The 18340-nt window shown below is 40.5% G+C and overlaps 1 protein-coding gene across 9 annotated transcripts in view; it reads left to right on the top strand.

Moving 5' to 3' along the window:
- ELAVL4 (ELAV like RNA binding protein 4) overlaps positions 1 to 11062 on the top strand; it is a 156297-nt gene extending 145235 nt beyond the window's left edge. For 5 of the 9 annotated variants that reach the window (XM_025388929.1, XM_025388951.1, XM_025388891.1 and 2 more), the window contains exons 4-7: positions 1078 to 1231; positions 2866 to 3091; positions 4733 to 4771; positions 8120 to 11062. In XM_025388929.1, the coding sequence (XP_025244714.1) occupies positions 1078 to 1231; positions 2866 to 3091; positions 4733 to 4771; positions 8120 to 8447 (747 nt within the window). In that variant the 3' untranslated portion in view covers positions 8448 to 11062. Of the gene's footprint in view, positions 1 to 1077; positions 1232 to 2865; positions 3092 to 4732; positions 4772 to 8077 lie in introns of all 9 variants that reach the window. The other 4 variants (XM_025388906.1, XM_025388896.1, XM_025388914.1 and 1 more) reach the window with 3 other exon arrangements.
- Positions 11063 to 18340: the final 7278 nt, after the last annotated feature.

The following is an 18340-nucleotide window of genomic DNA, read 5'->3' on the forward strand; positions in this document are numbered from 1 at the left end:
TGACTGTTTTCATCATCTATTCTGAGCCATAACCACCCCAGAAATAGCTTTAGCAGGAAAGTGCTTTTGTTAGACTAGCTGTAAATTATATTTCAAATGTCTGATGTTGTTTTCTTAAAAAATAAATAAATAAGTAAATGAAAGTCTAAAATTAATGACTGCTGGGGTTTGCTTTGCTTATGTGTACTGCTACAGATTTGGCTTCTTGCAGATGGAATTTCAGATCTGTTTACACTTCTGTGTTAGCTTTTTGGGGGAAAAAAAGCAGTTGAGAGATCTGGGAGGACAAATTTACAAAGTCGAACTTATTATAACCATTGGTGAGGCTCTCTTCTCTCTCTCTACGGCCCTTTCCCTCCCTCCTTTCCATCGTGCCCCCATTTTGTTTGTTGTGGTTTTTATCTGCCCTGCTTCAAAGTTAGAGGCAACTGGTCCTTGCAGATGTGACAACAAGGTCACATATCCAGTTTCGCAAGCAGATGTTCATTCAGCCCTATTTCACCAGCACTTTGTCATTCGTTGAAGAGCAGACCTCATGGGAGCAGACTGGAGCAACACAAAGGATGGAACATAAAAAAATCTTGCAGAAAACCTGATTGCTTTTATGTATTCAGGAAGAAGGGGATGGGGGTAGGGAGGGTGGCAAGGAGAGAAATGTGCAGAGCAGAATTTCATGAGTTTTTTTTTTTTTTTTTGGTTTATTCAAAGATTATTATGTGTTGGATACAGTAAATCATCTATACACCCACACCCAGGAGGTAAATCTTCAGAACTCCATGCGTGGGTAGCTCTGCATTTAACAGCTGCCATACAGTAGCTATTTTGTTCTGCACTTAGAGACCCTTATCTGTGCATTTGTTTTAAGTTATCATCAACTCTCCTCTTGTTCCTCTATTGTTGTTCTCCTGGTTCTCATTACTATTAGAAGAGTAGCTAAAAATCTGAACTACTGAGTGATTTAAACTGACACCATTAGTTGTAACGGTAGATGAGGGACTGTCATCTTGTTTGTGGACTCGGCGTCTACTCTGAGGGTGATTGCCTATAATGGAATTAGCTCCTCTTGCCTTTTCCTAGGTCTCATATGCCCGTCCGAGCTCTGCCTCAATCAGGGATGCTAACCTCTATGTTAGCGGCCTTCCCAAAACCATGACCCAGAAGGAACTGGAGCAGCTTTTCTCGCAATACGGCCGTATCATCACCTCACGAATCCTGGTTGATCAAGTCACAGGTTAAGTGTTTCTTTGTAATTTCTTTCTGTGTATATCAATGTCATCAGCCCTGTTACTCATAAGAGCAGAAGGCTGATGGCTGCTTAAGGCAGATGATATGGATCATGAATAGACAGATTTTTGACTTGGAAGAAAGACTTCTTATCGGTCAACTGCCCAAATTTAAAATGGGCCATCTTGGGAGGTAGTTCTCCATCATGGGACTTGTTTTAGCAGCAGCTAAACTACTTGGCAGGGTTGTAAAAAGGATTCAGGCATCAGGTTGAGAGTCGAACTGTATGACCTTCAAAGTCTTTTTCAGCCCTCAACCAAATAACATTACTTTTGTATGTGAAAATAACCTGTATGCGTAGCTATAACTCCAACTCATGGCATTATAGAGTTAGGAATTGTCCCATTTCACACATGAGAAAACAGATTGAAAGTGGGGGATCTAACTCCCCAAAGCTAGTGAGTAGCAGTACAGGGATCTGAACTGAGGATCTGGTACTGGGGTTCTTTGTCTACAATAAAGAAAGGCAGCCACCACCTCTCAGTAAGAAATGTCAGGTACTCTAGGTTGCATTTTTAATGACAAGGTGTTTTCGCCTACCTCCAATTTGATTCCAATTTAGAACTCACTCCCTGAGAATAGTTTAGCACATTTATCATATGATTCATGAGACAAACCTTCACAGAAGCTGGCTCTGCCCCAGACATTGTGCAGAGGGACGCTGGAGACCAAGAATGAACAGGCACTGCCCCACCCTTACAGGACTCCAGTGTGGAGTCCAAATACTTGCTAGAAGCTGTCAAGTGCCCCTGAGAGCTCAGGAGAAGGTGTGCCATGCCTGGTGGGAATTGCTGGGAAGGCCCCATAGAGGAGGCAATGTTTGATTAGGGGTTGGGAGGATGTTTCAAAGGTATCCAGCAAAAAAGGAGGGACAGAGCATTCTAGGTGGAGAGGAGAGCATAACCCAAGGCATGGAATCGAGGAAGAACACAGTCTATTCAAGGAGCATCAGGCAGTTCATGGTGGCTGGTGTGAGCCTCAATAGGGAATTTGGGGCCAGATTGTCAGAGGCATTGAATCTTGTACCAATAAGTCTAGAGTTTATCTGGGTGCAGAATGGAGCCATGGAAGGGTATTTTGTAGGTTTTGTTTGTTTTTCATTTTAGAATGGGAGTCAGTGAAGAATAGGTACTATGTACAAGGTACAAAATTTAAAAGGTACAAAAGAGCTATAGAAGATGTTTTTAAAGTATGTGATGTGGTCAGAGTTCACTTTTCAAATAGATTGCACACTCGCTACATGTGGAGGACACATGAGAAGACTAGAAACTGGACTGTGAGTGATCAGTGATAGTAACTTTTGGGAGGTGAGGATGGAGCAGAGCAGTGGTAGAGGACCAGAGGGGCCAGATGCAAGAGATCCCTATGTTCTATGGCTGAGAGGCATCAGTCCAGAGCCATGATGGCAGGAATGCAGATAAATGTGTTTTGATGGGTGAGAGAGATCAGGGAGCTGGGCTCAGCCGTGGCCCCACAGGTGGGTTTACTCCTCACACAATATCCATTGGACCCATCTCTTCCCGAAGATGTTTACCAGTTTGGTGTGTTCACTCTTTACAAAGGCTCTTTCTCTTTCCCCAGGAGTGTCCAGAGGGGTGGGATTCATCCGCTTTGATAAGAGGATCGAGGCAGAAGAAGCCATCAAAGGGCTGAATGGCCAGAAGCCCAGCGGTGCTACGGAACCGATTACTGTGAAGTTTGCCAACAACCCCAGCCAGAAGTCCAGCCAGGCCCTGCTCTCCCAGCTCTACCAGTCCCCCAACCGGCGCTACCCAGGTCCGCTTCACCACCAGGCTCAGAGGTTCAGGTAGGCATGCCCAAGAGGAAGAAGCCCTGCTACAGGGGTTCAGAGCTGGGCAAGAGCCAGGGAAGCCCATGGTCCTGACAAATGGGGCAAGGGTAAAAGCTTCCACCACCAGGAATCAGTGTGCAAAACTCCCCCCAAGCCTCAGTTTCCATTCCTGTAAAATGAGACGGTTGGAACAGATGCCCTTCTAAGCCCTTTTCCAATTTACTACTGTGACTGTATAAACTTCAGATTCTTTGGTAGAAACAAAATTTCTGTATTTAACCAAACATGAAGGTTCAGTTTCAACAACAGTTTATCACAGATCAGTGACCACATTCAGCAGATTAGACTTAAGGCTGGACAGTGGCTTTTAATAAATTTTAAAAATAGACCATAAGGCAGATCCTTGCCAGAGGGAGTGGTTTTTCCTGTCTTCTTTTCCCTCGGCAGGTAACTCTGTTGAGTTCAGGGGACGGGGGACTGTCTAAGGTGTTAACCTTATTATGTTAAGTCAGTAGATTCTGGGAAGACAGGGAGGAAGATCCTGTCCAAGCCTAATTAGTGTTTATTTCGAGTACCCAACTCCCAGGAAGCCCCTGGGGCAGGGGGGCATTGCCCTTCTCCTGGGACTTTCCTAAAGACAGGTTTCTCTCCATGAAGGCAGTGTGACCTTGACTGGTCTCTACTATACAAGAGATAAAAATATTTGTGACTTACCCATGATAAATTCCAAACAATTATTTTATTCCACACCACATCCCAGCCTCCCTTTGATGAAAATGTTTTTCTCTTTGAGAAACTTCACGTGGGAAATAGTAGGTCCTTCTATCTAGGATAGTATGCTCCATCTGGCTACATGAGGAGAAAAATCATCCTCTTTCATGTCCTCCTATGCCCCGTGAATTTGAAATGGTTAATGATTTCATGAAGAGTCCAAGTCATCTAATTTTTATTTTGCATGAGAGCACATGCAGTATTTATGTAAAAGCCTCTCCAGCAGACTTCTAATGGTGGAAACTATGGTTACTACTGCCCTATGGTGTGAATAGCTTGTCCCCAAGTAAGGTACTGAATGTGAGGAAGATTATAGCATAATGGCAGTTTGCTGGGAGGTGCTATCAGGCAGTAAACAGTAAGCTACTTTTTAAAAATCTTAATCTGCAAACTCCCCCCTGCCTCCCAAAAATGTGTGTAGTAAGATAATTTAGTTAATATAGCAAGGCTAACAGAAAATATCCGTTCCGATACATATTGTGTGCCTGTGTATTGTTAATCTGAAACAGAGACCTTTATTTACAAGTTTAATTATAGTAAAAAGGTGAACAATTTAAGAAGCCCCCGCTTTGAAAAATTTCACATACAATGTAAAACAAAATCCACACAAATGTTCTGAGAGGTGGGGGGAATGGTATTAATTCAGATCTTGAAAGAAAGGGAGACTCGTTAGACACTTGCTTTAAACTCTAGCATTGACCCGAACATGAATTACTTGCAGTTAGAGACAGAAAAGGGGGAAACTACCGGTGGAGAGACTCCCAAGCAGTGGGGAAAGTTGTTGAGCTTTTCTTCTTTGAAAATGGAGCATTCTTATTAATAGTTCCATTGAGCGATCTTGCCATCTGTGAGGCATTAACCCAGAGACCCTCCTTCTCTTTGCAGGCTGGACAATTTGCTTAATATGGCCTATGGCGTAAAGAGGTAATTAAAACTCCACAGATTGCCAGATGTCCATGTTGGCACAGACTGGGGCTAGAATTTTTTTTTTTTTTTAATTCACTAACTTTACTTTAAAAAAAAAAAAAAATCCTCCTTTTTCTTCCACCAGCATGTCAAATTCTTAATTTTAATTTCGGACCTCAGTTGATTTTGTTTCTTTTAGGGCACACAAAATGTATTTGTGTGTTTCACTTTTTCTTTTATTTGCAGGTGGGCTTCTCCTATGGTTCAGGTGCCACAGCTACCAAGCCCTTAATAATCTGGTCCTTTGAATGGCTCCCCTAAGGGGAAAGGCTCCGACTCTTTGCTGGCTGGTTTTGCAAACTTGCAGAGCAAACTGTTTTGCATTAGCAATGCCAAGATTCAGTTAAGAGGGCAGATTCCAACAAATCAGAATTAGAACATTTTGCTAATTGTGGTTGACAATCTTATGATTTTTCAGTAGAAAAATTAGATTTTGGACTACCAGCTCTGGCCAAAGGATAAACAAACACAAGGATGACTTTCTTACTCCTGCCCCCACTTCAGTGTGCATTTCAGAGCACATCCTGAGAATGAAGTGTATCTGTGTGCACCTCAACCAGGGGTTTCTTTTGTTACAGGTTTTAACAGTTATTATAAATCCTCCCTTGGTTATATGTTATGTGTGTTTTAGACTTGCTGTTCCTTTCACTGAAAGGCTTTTTGTGGGGTTGGGGGCCCAGAGTCAAGGCTTTTGGGGCTCTCTGAAGGCAGATTCAAAGGTTTTCCAGACCCAGTGTGAAATCTGAATCTTGGAAAGTTGGGTGTGTGATGTCACTGTGTCCATGAGATTCCCATATGTGCTTCTGATAAGCTCCACCGCACTGCTAGGGACATAGTGTCTTCATCATCTTGCTCAGTAGAGCTGCACACTTTAATTCCCCTTCCTACAGTCAAGGGAAAGAGATGTAGTCTTTAATAGTCCACATCACACTCCCAGTTCTTTCACTGGCCATGCATGGTAAGTACCCTGACTCTGGGAACTGGTGCACAGTAGAGGAAGTAACCTGACTGCAGACTTCACTTCAGAGGACCAGCCTCTCAAATCTCAATCCCAACATCAATGAAGATAACTATGAGTTATCTCCACATTTCCAGCACACTGTATGCCTGTTCCCAGGGATTTTACATCTTTCCTAGGTCTATCTCATTCCTTTGCTCCTCTCTGATGTTAGTGAGGTGGTGCTAAATGTTATGAAAAGAGAAATGCTTATAACATAGATAAGATAGGGGAAGACACAGCTGTGGTAGGCCTGCCGCCACCTCCTCCACTGCCCCACCCAGAGTAAACATCACTAGCTGATAATAGCATTCTCTTTTCCTATTGAACCCAGATTTGGACTTAGAATGCTTCCTACCAAAATGCCGCAATTAACTGTCACTAACTAGGATAAAGGCTGTACTTGCAATCTCTTTGCTGGCCCTGACCTTTGACTTATAATAAATACTTAGCTGTTTTCCACCTATAAACAGAAAGAGGTCAATTCACCAGGGTCAACTCACCTGGTTGGAGGAGAGAAGATTAAAAAGACAATCTTCAGAAATGATACAAGTTACAAATTGTCATGGATTTGCACTTCTAAGAATCTACACCATAATATTTTTTGGCTTTTTCTTGTTAATTGTTTTTAAACAAGAGAGAAGATTGACTTAGTGAATAATAGCAAAAATACTATCTATTGAGTCGTTAGATTTAGCATATATTCAGTAGCCATTTGATTATCCAAATTCTAGTTAGATACAGAACTATTCTTTAAGAGGACTTTCAAATCTCCAAGAATATTTGCTTATTTTTAAAAACAGTTGTAGCTCACACTTTATACCATGCTCGTCCCTAGTTTTTGCTTTCTCTCCTTTTCCTATCTCCCCCAGTAAAACCCCGGCCAAATGAAAAGCAAGAAACTATTCAGTGTATAGCATCAAAAATCTCTATATAAGATCATGCCTGTAATCCCAGCACTTTGGGAGGCCAAGGTGGGTGGATCACCTGAGGTCAGAAGTTCAAGACCAGCCTGGCCAACATGGCAAAACCCCGTCTCTACTAAAAATACAAAATTATTAGCCAGGCGTGGCAGTGCGTGCCTGTAGTCCCAGCTACTCAGGAGGCTGAGGCACGAGAATCACTTGAATCCGGGAGGCAGGGGTTACAGTGAGCCGAGATAGCACCACTGCACTCCAGCCTGGGTGACAGAGTGAGACTCCATCCCAAAAATAAAAAATAAAAAATCCCCATATAAGCTTTGATGTGAAACAAGACATTAACAAATATTGTTCTGCTGTAGGCACTGGTAACCTAGTTGTTTCATCTGGTGCATCCATCACAAATCACACAAGGATTTATTTCATCAGACAGTGAATAGAATTTAAAGGGTCATTTTTTTCTTTTCAGGATTACACAAAAACTGAGAAGATTTCTAAGCCTAATACAAAAGCAGTTGTAATAGGGCAAATAACAATTTTATGTTTTTCTAATGTACAGCGATTCAAGATATATAAATGCACAAACCACTTGAAGTCTTGCTCCAATGATGCTTAGGAATAAATTCCAGATAACATAGCATAAAGGAGTAATACATCTTTATTATTATTGCTTGAGTTTGTAGGGGAAACCCTTTTGGATAAATGCTAAATGAAACATGAACCACCCATCTGTTTAATAGCAAGACATGCCTGTTCATTGTCAAGTATCTCCATCCTCACCAAGAAACCTTTGACAACCATAGGTCAAGGGAATGCAAAAATGGTAGACTTAAGCACTTTAGGGCCATCTCCTAATCTGCCTTTAAAAAAAAAAAATGAAATTTCCCAAGCACTGGCCAAAGTTAGTCACTTATTCAACCAATAAATATTTATTGAGCATTTTCTATGTGTCACTGTATCTGTGAGATTCCCATATGTGCTCCACTGAATAAACAAATAGAGCCACAGAATGAATGAAATAGACCCTTTCCCCCAAGAGCACATTGTCTATTGTTGGGGTGGGGTGGAGTCAGGGTGGGGTGCGCTCTGAGCATCTACTGTGATAGAACTATTATAGAGCCTTGCTCTGGGAGCCCTGGGAGTCCCTCATGGTTTTTAGAAATGGACCTAGATCTTTCTCTCAGCATGAACATACCCTAGCCAGTCAAGCCATTCCCATCAGAGGAAATGACATAGACATTAGTTTTTACATTTTGGTTTTTGAACCCTGAAGACTCTCCTGCAAACACTCACTCAGCCCTCTGCCCCGTGTCTGTGTCTGTGCATCTGTGTGTTATCCTTGGTCAGACTGATGTCTGGACCAGTCCCCCCTTCTGCTTGTCCCCCCAGGTTCTCCCCAATTACCATTGATGGAATGACAAGCCTTGTGGGAATGAACATCCCTGGTCACACAGGAACTGGGTGGTGCATCTTTGTCTACAACCTGTCCCCTGATTCCGATGAGAGTGTCCTCTGGCAGCTCTTTGGCCCCTTTGGAGCAGTGAACAACGTCAAGGTGATCCGTGACTTCAACACCAACAAGTGCAAGGGATTTGGCTTTGTCACCATGACCAACTATGATGAGGCGGCCATGGCCATCGCCAGCCTCAACGGGTACCGCCTGGGAGACAGAGTGTTGCAAGTTTCCTTTAAAACCAACAAAGCCCACAAGTCCTGAATTTCCCATTCTTACTTACTAAAATATATATAGAAATATATACGAACAAAACACACGCGCGCACACACACACATACACAAAAGAGAGAGAAACAAACTTTTCAAGGCTTATATTCAACCATGGACTTTATAAGCCAGTGTTGCCTAAGTATTAAAACATTGGATTATCCTGAGGTGTACCAGGAAAGGATTTTATAATGCTTAGAAAAAAAGAAAAAAAAAAAAAACAAAAAAATACCTTTGATGCATTGAATGTTCTTTCATAGCTGTCGTTGTTGAATATAATATACATAGATAGCGATGTGCAGGGATTTTTACCCAGCCAGCTAACTTTACTACCTTCCTTGAAGGTGGATCTTTTTAAGATGACCATTCGCTCATTTGAAGAAGAAAAACAAAAAACAAAAAAAATAATAAAAATAAAACAATTTTTACAAAGTAATGGGATTCAAAGAAAGGAAAAAAAGATTTTTCTTTTTTGTCAAAATGTCGATCCAATCAGATTGGTAAAAACCCCCACACAAATTAAAGAGGAATAATAAAAATTGCAAAAATAAAAAAAAAAAAACTTTTGCAAATTTTTTTATTTTTCCTTTTTTCTTTTATATCATGTGAACTAAAACAGTCTTCTGTTAGGGGATGGGGGCAAGGGGGATACCTGATGACATTAACAATTTAATAACATTAACATTGTTGCCAAAGAGGTGGTCTCTTTGCTGAAAATGGGTTTCAAGAAAAATCTATTTTTATAAAATATAAAGAATTTTTACAAGAGAATCTGGATTTGAGAAAAAAATATTTTGACTGGCTAATTTAGGGGAAATTGACAACTTTGTCGCGTTCATACTGCACTGGTAACTTTTTAGAGATCAAGATGTGTGTTTTAAACTGGATTCGTAGACTGTTTTTTGAAGGATGGGCTATAAACAGATGATCTTCATATCTTTTCATAGCATGTAATAATAATTAAAAAACAATTATTAATTACTAGGGGAAAGGAGTGTTCGTTCTACCCAGGGTACCACAGTTCCCCACAGTCAAAACCCAAAAGCAAGGAGATGAGTTGAAAGACAGTTTTTCTTTAAGTCATCAGTATGGGATGTCAGCAGAACAAAAATTAAAAAGATTAATTTTCCTTTTGATCTAAAACTTCCTTAGTTTGAGCAGTAGGTGCTACGAAATTATTTACATATCTTAGTATCATAGTTAAATGTAATGTGTTTAGGAGAGGAAAACAAAAGATACATTTGCTTTAAATTCATTAAGAAATTTTGAAATTCACTTTGTAGCCCATGCTGATAGAATTGGGCTGTGTTGGTACATTTGAAACACTGTTTATGTTGCTTGAAACACTTATTTATTTAATCGCCGATGTGATGATGCCTATGGCCGAGATCAAATATAGCTAGATTGGCTAGACTACTTATTTGTTTACTTAAACTATGGGAAGAAGCATATTATTGTGTCATTCTGTTGTGTGTGTATGTGTATATACAATATAAATATATATATATAAAGTTATTTTTTCTTTGGGTTAATTTATTATAAGTTGTAACACTTGGCTAGTTTTGTTTGTATATGTCTTAAAATGTTTTCTTATGATATTTAAGTGACAGTTAAAGAGGTATCAAGGTAACTTGTGTAGAACTATTGTTTGATATATTGTCATGTTTGTTGTGAATATTTTTTCTTACTGCACAGTAGAAAAATAAAAACAACTGAGTCTTTATTTTAATGTAACTCAGATTGGGGAAAACAAACAGAGCTAAGGGAACAAAATGACTGAGGGAGCACTCTCCCACGTCCAGTGCACTGATCATTTTAGTATGTTTGTGCTTTGTACGGTTATATATTTAAAACAAAAACAAAACAAAAAAATACAAGGGTTCATGCTCTTCCCTGGGTAATAGAAACAGTTACTCGCTATGCATAATCTAGTTGATAGTTAAATTTGCTATTGCTTTTCTTGTCTTGTTATATAAAATCTTTTCAATACAAGTTTAGTCTTAATGGTAATAAAACGTTATGGTTATTTATAACTTGTGCTTATTTTGTGCATTTTTTCCCATGCTGAACCCACTAAGTGCATGTAGACAGGACTGTTGTTTTCACACTGAAGAGGCAAACTTTGTAGTAGTCGTCGTAGTGGTAGACAGATTACGAATACCAAGGCTGCATCATAGACTCCTCCTTTAAATTTTTTTTCTGTTTTTTTTTCCTCTTTTCGGTTTTGGATATAACACCAGATTTCAGTTCAGAGAACACTCGTTCAACATTCAGGGAAACCTTTTTACGTCACCTGCTATGAATGAACGCAGTTTGCTGGCAAAGTTTTGATGCATTTGCTAAGCATTAGTGGGAAAGGCATGCCAAAATCTTCTCTATAATGTTTTCAATCTTGGGGGAAAAAAAAAGGAAAAAAAATCTTAGGACCAGGCAGTTGTATACTTTAGTTATTAATGAATGACTTCATGTTAATCTTGCTAGTTTAGATGATTTCCAAGGGAAAGTATTGTAAATGTTTTTTTTTTCATAATCTTGTTGTGTTTGAATTATTTGTACTTTATCTGTCCAGACAATAAATGAAAGTGTGTAGAATGGATTTGACTTCCCAAATTTTTAAATGTGTTTATTTACACTTTTTTCCTGTACCATCTTCAGAATTCCCAATATTTTAGCCCAGTCCCTGAAAGTCAGCTCGATATTCAGAAGTCACTGTTCTGGTTCCATGCTATTAAAAGTGTGGTGGTCCGCAACCAGCAGTATCAGCATCATCTGGGAGCTTCTTAGAAATGTAGAATCTGCATTTAACCAGATCCCCAGGTGAATGAATCACTGGTACTTTCAAGTTTAAGGAGCACTGCCCTGGTTGATAAGCCAGAACACTTGGCCTTACCTTTGGTGTTACGATACATTAGCACCTGTTAGTCATTTATAAGAAGGCTTGTGACTTATTCAGAGGACAGGGAGCCACCATTTGCAGAGCATCTATTATGTAACGGGCAGGCTGTATAGTATCCTCTACATTCTCTCACTTTATCCTCAGCAACCCGAGGGATGTAGACAACATTATCCTCATTTCACAGATGACAAGACTGAGGCTCAATAAGAATAGTAACTTGACACCAAAAGCAAGTTTCCAGCTAGGATTTGATCCAAGTCTGATTCTACTGCACAGCACTCAGCATTAAGGTTGCAGAACTTGAGCATTAAGAAATATTAAGAAAGCAGACCGTTTGTATTGAAAGTGACAGCTAAGCAAGAAAGGTCACCTTTTTATTTTAGCACTCATTTCTGTTTAAAAGTAGGAAATATTTGGCTGTCTTACCTCTGAATAAAAACTCTAAACAAGGAATTACTCATAATGTGTCTAAAGAACATGATTTCTGTTCAACCTAGGGAGAAAAATACTGCCTATATTATCATGAAGTCACATTAAAATATGCCCTGAACTTTACAGATTAGCTTTTTAGTGATTTCCTGATACAATCACTCATTGATGATCTACTGTCTTTCATTTTCACTTTCTCACTAACTGAAAATTCATACTCTATAAAACATTGCCATCCATAAACTGACACTTCATGAAATGCCCCCACTGAGCCAGATGAACAAATAGTCAGATTCTCTTCTATTTCTAATTAACCTCTTTGTTATTATTATATTAAGTTACCACATTGGTTGGAATAATTAAATTCGGGGCAAAGAATGGGATTTAATTAACCAAGCTAAATATTAAACCTCTAAGTCAGCCTGAACCTCATATAGTTGAACTTAAAGGTTCTTATTATAGTTTTATCTTAAAGACAAGCCCGTACGTTTCTTTTCTGGAGAAAAAAATGGGCATTCAAAAGAACAGTTTCCCACAGGGATAACACAGCTTTACAACCATGTTTGTAGGTCTAAAAATGTTGCTGCCAAACCTATGATAGTTGCCAGTCATCACCACCCCTGCTCCTTAAAGGTGTCATTTTAGTGTACTTTAAATGGACGGCTGCATTATTTTGGAATACCCGAAGTTGGTAGAATCTTCCCAGTTCATGTAGTTCATTCACTAGGTTCTCCTACAGATCTATGTTGAAAATTTTACAAATAGATGTAGGTATTTAAATAGGTCTTGAAAATGTCCATAGAAGACATTCTACATATACTCTCTCAGAAACACTTTCTAGCATCAGCACAATGTGTCTGCCTAACATCTAATAAAAAATTCATCTTGTTGCGAGTATAAGCCTGTTACCTTAAATCTCTAGGCAAACATATATGGTTTCTGTAGGTGTTTATGGAAAAGGTCTAACAAATAACAAGAATACTGAGATTACATTTCTTTGAGGTCCTAGGTACATTGTATTTTGCTTGGTTGTGAAATTGCATGTCATAGAAAGCTGACGGCATTTACTTAGTGTTATTTCTGTCAACGTGATAGGAGGAGTGCAAAAAAAAATGTGCTTCTGTCTAAAACCACCCCACATCATCACCATCAACATCAAAACTTTGCTTACTTCTATTACCGAAGATCAAACACTGACCAAATGATGGCTACTGCCAGAAATTTTTATCAGCTGAGGTCCTGTTTAAATGTCTTTCATCAAGATCAATCAACCTTCGTTCATTTGTAAATAAAACATTTTAACCCCCAAAGAATAACATTTAAATGTACGTTTGAAACTCACAGGGTCTTGTGGCGCCCGTACTCTCCTTGAGTCAGCATTTGGGTGTAGATACTTTTAACCTTGTCAAAATGCAGCACGCAATTGCCTTTGCCATAGGTAATTCCGGAAACTCCCAGTCCTTGAAATTATTTTGCCCTTACTTCCTGTAGGCACTATGCATTTGTTCCTTAACAGACACACACATGCAAACACACAAGGCAAGTAAGTATTTGTGTAATTATGAATTTTTTAGCTTTCATCTGTGAATTCAAAAATGATACCTGATAAGATAGTGTTAACAATAAGAGTGTGTTTTCTAAACCAAAGAGTCATTAAAATCTTAATTTGAGGCCATCCTGCCTGGATCCTTCCACAGCCTTCATGAACGCTCACAGAATACAGCTTCCAATATCCTCGCACCCTTGACTGCCTTTGTTCTACCTAAAGAAGAGAATAATAAAAGGAAATTACATTTTATTTCCATGAGCTGAAATCAAGTTTTAATATTGTCCAAAAATGACTCGTACCATTCCCTTATCTTATTAGCTTTTTGGCATATTAGGTAATAAGATAATTTCTCATGGTACAGTATTTATGTAAGAATCATATTTCTCTCTGTGCAGATCACTTACAGAAGTGTCTGTTAACAGGAGAGAATGATACATAATCGGCACTTAAGATTAAAATAGACCTGAGAACATAAAAGTGTTCCTTCAATTAAAGGAATAGTGTTTCTCCCATCTCATCCTTTTTGTTTCTGCAGCAGAATGAAAACTGGTTTAAAATCACCCAACCCCGGGTTAATTCCCAGAAGGCTTTTCTATGCAAGTTCAGCTTAATCTACTAGTGGTTCAAATGCAAAGTGGACTCACATGACATTCCAGTATGCCATGTAATTATTTCAAACAATTTTTAGCAAAGTCCTTAAGGTTTAAGAAATTGTTTCTAGAAAGACCAGTGACATTTATTAAGTTTTTCCTGTGCCAGGCACTCTATATGTATTATAGTGTTAGTGAGGGGTATCATCCCCCTTTTACATTGAACAGAAGGAAACTCAGAGAGATTAGGTATTTTGTGAACGTGAGTAAGTAGGTGGCAAAGCCAGAATTCAAACCCAGGTCTGTCTGACCCCCAAGATCCCCAGTTATATACCCTGGCTCCAAGTCCATTATGTTAGAATTAGAGCCAAGACAATTACCAAGTGGTCCACACTTCAACTAAAGGTGAGATGAGTCCTATTATGTAGGAAATAAAGGAAATTACATTAATGTACTGTGCCTGAGTCTAACCCTTTCCCCAAATATTTAATGGAAAAACAGACCAAATAACAATGGTTTACAAGCAAATTAACAAAGGAAAAGTAAAAGTGATAGTTTTCAAGCACTGTTGCTCAACAGTATTTAAAAATGGAATTAGTGGCCGGGCGCGGTGGCTCAAGCCTGTAATCCCAGCACTTTGGGAGGCCGAGACGGGCGGATCACGAGGTCAGGAGATCGAGACCATCCTGGCTAACATGGTGAAACCCCGTCTCTACTAAAAAATACAAAAAACTAGCTGGGCGAGGTGGCGGGCGCCTGTAGTCCCAGCTACTCGGGAGGCTGAGGCAGGAGAATGGCGTAAACCCAGGAGGCGGAGCTTGCAGTGAGCTGAGATCCGGCCACTGCACTCCAGCCTGGGCGGCAGAGCGAGACTCTGTCTCAAAAAAAAAAAAAAAAAAAAATGGAATTAGTTTGTCAATAGATCTATTTTAACCACTAAAAATCATTGAGGTAGAAAGGAGTTGAGGATAGGACAGACAGATAAGAAAGTTAACAAGCCAACTTAAGGACCCTCGGAGCTCTGCCCCATGGGTCTCCCCAGGTGATAGGTCCCACTGTGATCCACAGAGGGGTCCATTGTGTGGACCAAGAGCACCATAGTGGTCACTCCTTTCACTATCTGCATTGCCTCTGAATCCTCAGAACAATCCTGGGAAGCACATAACATAATCCCCATTTTACATCTGACAAAAACAGAGAAGTTAAATACCTTGCCCAAGATTGCACAGCATGTTGCAGAGTAGGAATTTGCACAAAAGTCATCTGGTTCCGATCCAATGTCTTTCTACGAAACCATATTGATGGCTTTCAATGCGACACCATTTGTTGATCATCTGCCTAGGTCTGAGGTATGGCAGGGTAGGAGTTGAGGGAATCAGCCTAAGCCTTGTCTACATTAGAATCCTTACTCTGAACACCTGCCATATGCCAGATACTGAGCTAGGGGCATGACAACAAATAAACATGTCTAGCTTTTTTTGGTATACCTGTTTTGTGCATGAAATTGTGCAGTGGGTTATGACAGAAAACCAAAAAAGCAGGAAAGGGAATTTAGAGTTCTATTACAAAGACAAGACCTTTGGAACAATGATCTAGCCACAGAGATGTAGCACAGGTAACTTTTGTGTTGGAGGGAGAATTTCAGGAGATTTTGAAAATCTGTGGACAGTGAAAGGAGCATTCTGGGACCCAGGAAGGAAGGAGAGTTTGCCCTGATGGAAAGAGGACTAGCTCTAGGGAAAAGGTTCTGGGTTGGGGTCCCTGGGACAAAAATTTAATGTCTCTGAAATTCCTGATCAGACAAGGGAGGATTAGAAGTAAAATATGCCAAGTTCCTGGCACTGAATGAAGAGTAGCAGGAATTAAACAATAGCCAGAAAGAGTTCCCAGAAGAAGAAAACTTGGGTCAGGCCCTTTGGCAGGGAGAGGTGGGTTTGGTGGATGCCCCTGCATGTGAAGAACCAAGAAATCCTGTTTGAGTTCTTCAAGTGAGGGAGGGAAGAAATAGTAGGAATACATGTGGGAATAAGTTGCTGGGAATCTCACTTGGCCTCATGGAACTTAAGCTGCTTTTGAAATACAGTAACTCCAGCCACCTAGCAACAAAAGCTCTGATTGCCCTCAGCAACCAGAGACCCTATTGGTCCCTCCTCTGGTGTCTGGCCATTACAGTGACTCAGTCACTCCATCTCATTCACCCCTGAGACTTAGACCGCTGGGAGCATCATGGAAGAGTTACAGGGACTTCGCCTCAGGGTAAAGGAGTGGAGGCCACGCTAAGGAGCTTAGGTGGGCAGTAGCGGAAAGGGAGAGCACAGGAATAAAAGGAAAAGGGTTGGTCACGCAGGCTGAGGCAGGAAACATCTTTAGGAAAGCAGAGTACAAGAAGGCTTTTGAGCAAGGAAGTGAGGTCCCTTCGTTCATAAATATCCAGTAAAGGGCAAATATCTCCAAGCCCTACTCCTCTTGGCTGTAGGAACAAGAAAGAGTCAAAAGCTCTGTCTCAGCCAAATGGGAAATGAATCCAATTAAACCATTTGTAAAGGGTAGTCCTCCCCAGCTTGTCACACAATCAGCCTTGTCATTGCCTGGTTACTTAGCTCTGGAAAGCCCTTGAAAGTCAGTTCAACTTCCTCATTTTAATCCTTGGGAGAAAAAGGGTTTTGAGTTGTCCAGCCTCCACGTCACCCTGTGTAACTAGTTATCATCTTATTCCACAAATATTAGGGTTCCTCTCCTTAAAATGCCCTTTCCTCCACCCCAAACCCACGTTTTTCTCAAAGCATGCATGCACCACCCACCTGGCTAGTCCTGCTTGTTCAGCTCAGGATTCACTACCTCCTGGAAACCTTTCTTGACCCTGGCTGGGTTAAGGATTTCTTGATAATCCCACATCCCTCTGCTTTCCTGTATCTCAGCATACTCACATACCATATTTGTACTGCTGTGTGCAGCCTCCATGGGGACAGAGGAATCAGGCATGGTGTCTGCGTTGGAAAAGCTCAGGTGTAAGCAGAGTACAGAAGGGCAAGAGCAAAGCTGCAGGGTGTTTGGGAAGCATAGAGAAAAGAGCAGTCAATTCTAACTTTGTGGGGTGAAGTGAGGTTGAACTGTAACATGAAAGGAATCCTAGACCTGTTTAGAACTCAGCTGTCTCATGAAGGATAGAACAGACTTGGACAGGTAGACACTGGAGTGAGTCAAGGAGCATCCTACTGGGAACAATGGAAGTGATCCAGGACCAGGAGTCAGAATCCTCAGCTCTGCCCCTGACTTGCTGTGTAGTATTGGGCAAGTCACTGCCCCTCTCAATTTCCCAGAAGTTAAAGGAAGGTGTGGGATGAGATGGTCTATGATGGTCTTGCTCCTACTGACTCCTAGACATTCATCTGCCCCTACATTTTTCATAGGGTCAGCAAATATTTATTGGCCACCTATTATGTGTCACTGAGGAAACAACGAGAGGATGAAAAAGACAGCTATATACTGCTGAGGTGAGTGCTGTCAAGGTCAAGTGCAGGCTGTTCTGACAGTGAGCAAGAGCACCTGCCTGGCTGAGGAGGAGGAGCACCCTTTCTCAGACTGTGGCATTTGAGCCAAGATCTGAAGGATGAGGACAGTGTGTCCCATCCCAGGCCAGGGGAACAGCATGGGCAAAGGGCCAGAGTAGAGGGAAACAATGTTCAGCTGAGGGACTGAGAGGAACCCAGTGACTCAGCATTGGAGAGGGGAATGGGGTTGGGGTGGGAGTGGTAGCAGGGACCAGATTATCAAGGGTCTTTCAAGCCACAGAAAGGACTTTGATCCTTAAGAGTAATGGGGAGGGCCTACATTTCAGCCAATGGATTCTCTTCTCTCAAACTCACTTTACTCATTGTGATTAATAATAAATAATAAACCCCCTCTCATATATCTATATCTAACCTATATATTTATATCTTTCAATCTATCATCTCCTATCAGTTCTGTTTCTCTGGAGAACCTTGACTATTACACTCATCTGTAAAATAGAGATGACTGATAACAGTACTTATAAGGCCTCTTATAAGGGACTTATTCAGTGTTGAGAGGGTCAAATGCATTAATATGCATTAAGTGCTTAAATGCTACCTGGCAGATAGTAATAACTATATAAATGTTTGTTATTACTATTGCTATCATTCTTATTATTCATCTGGCTAATTCTTACACATGCCTCAAAATTCAACATGAATATCCTCTTCCCTGGAGCTCATTCCTCAATGTCTCAGACCAAGTTATGTACCATTTATCTGTGTTCCCAAAGTCTTCTCTTACCCTGTAGAATAGTTTGTTGTCTACCTCTATGCCTTCTCCCCTAAATCATAAGCTCAGCAATGGCAAGAACTGTGCCCTATTCATCAGTACAAGGTTGTCCATAAAAGAATGTCAGTGAAGGTGTGCAG

The sequence above is a fragment of the Theropithecus gelada genome, chromosome 1, assembly GCF_003255815.1.
Source record: "Theropithecus gelada isolate Dixy chromosome 1, Tgel_1.0, whole genome shotgun sequence".
NCBI classification, from domain to species: Eukaryota; Metazoa; Chordata; class Mammalia; order Primates; family Cercopithecidae; genus Theropithecus; species Theropithecus gelada.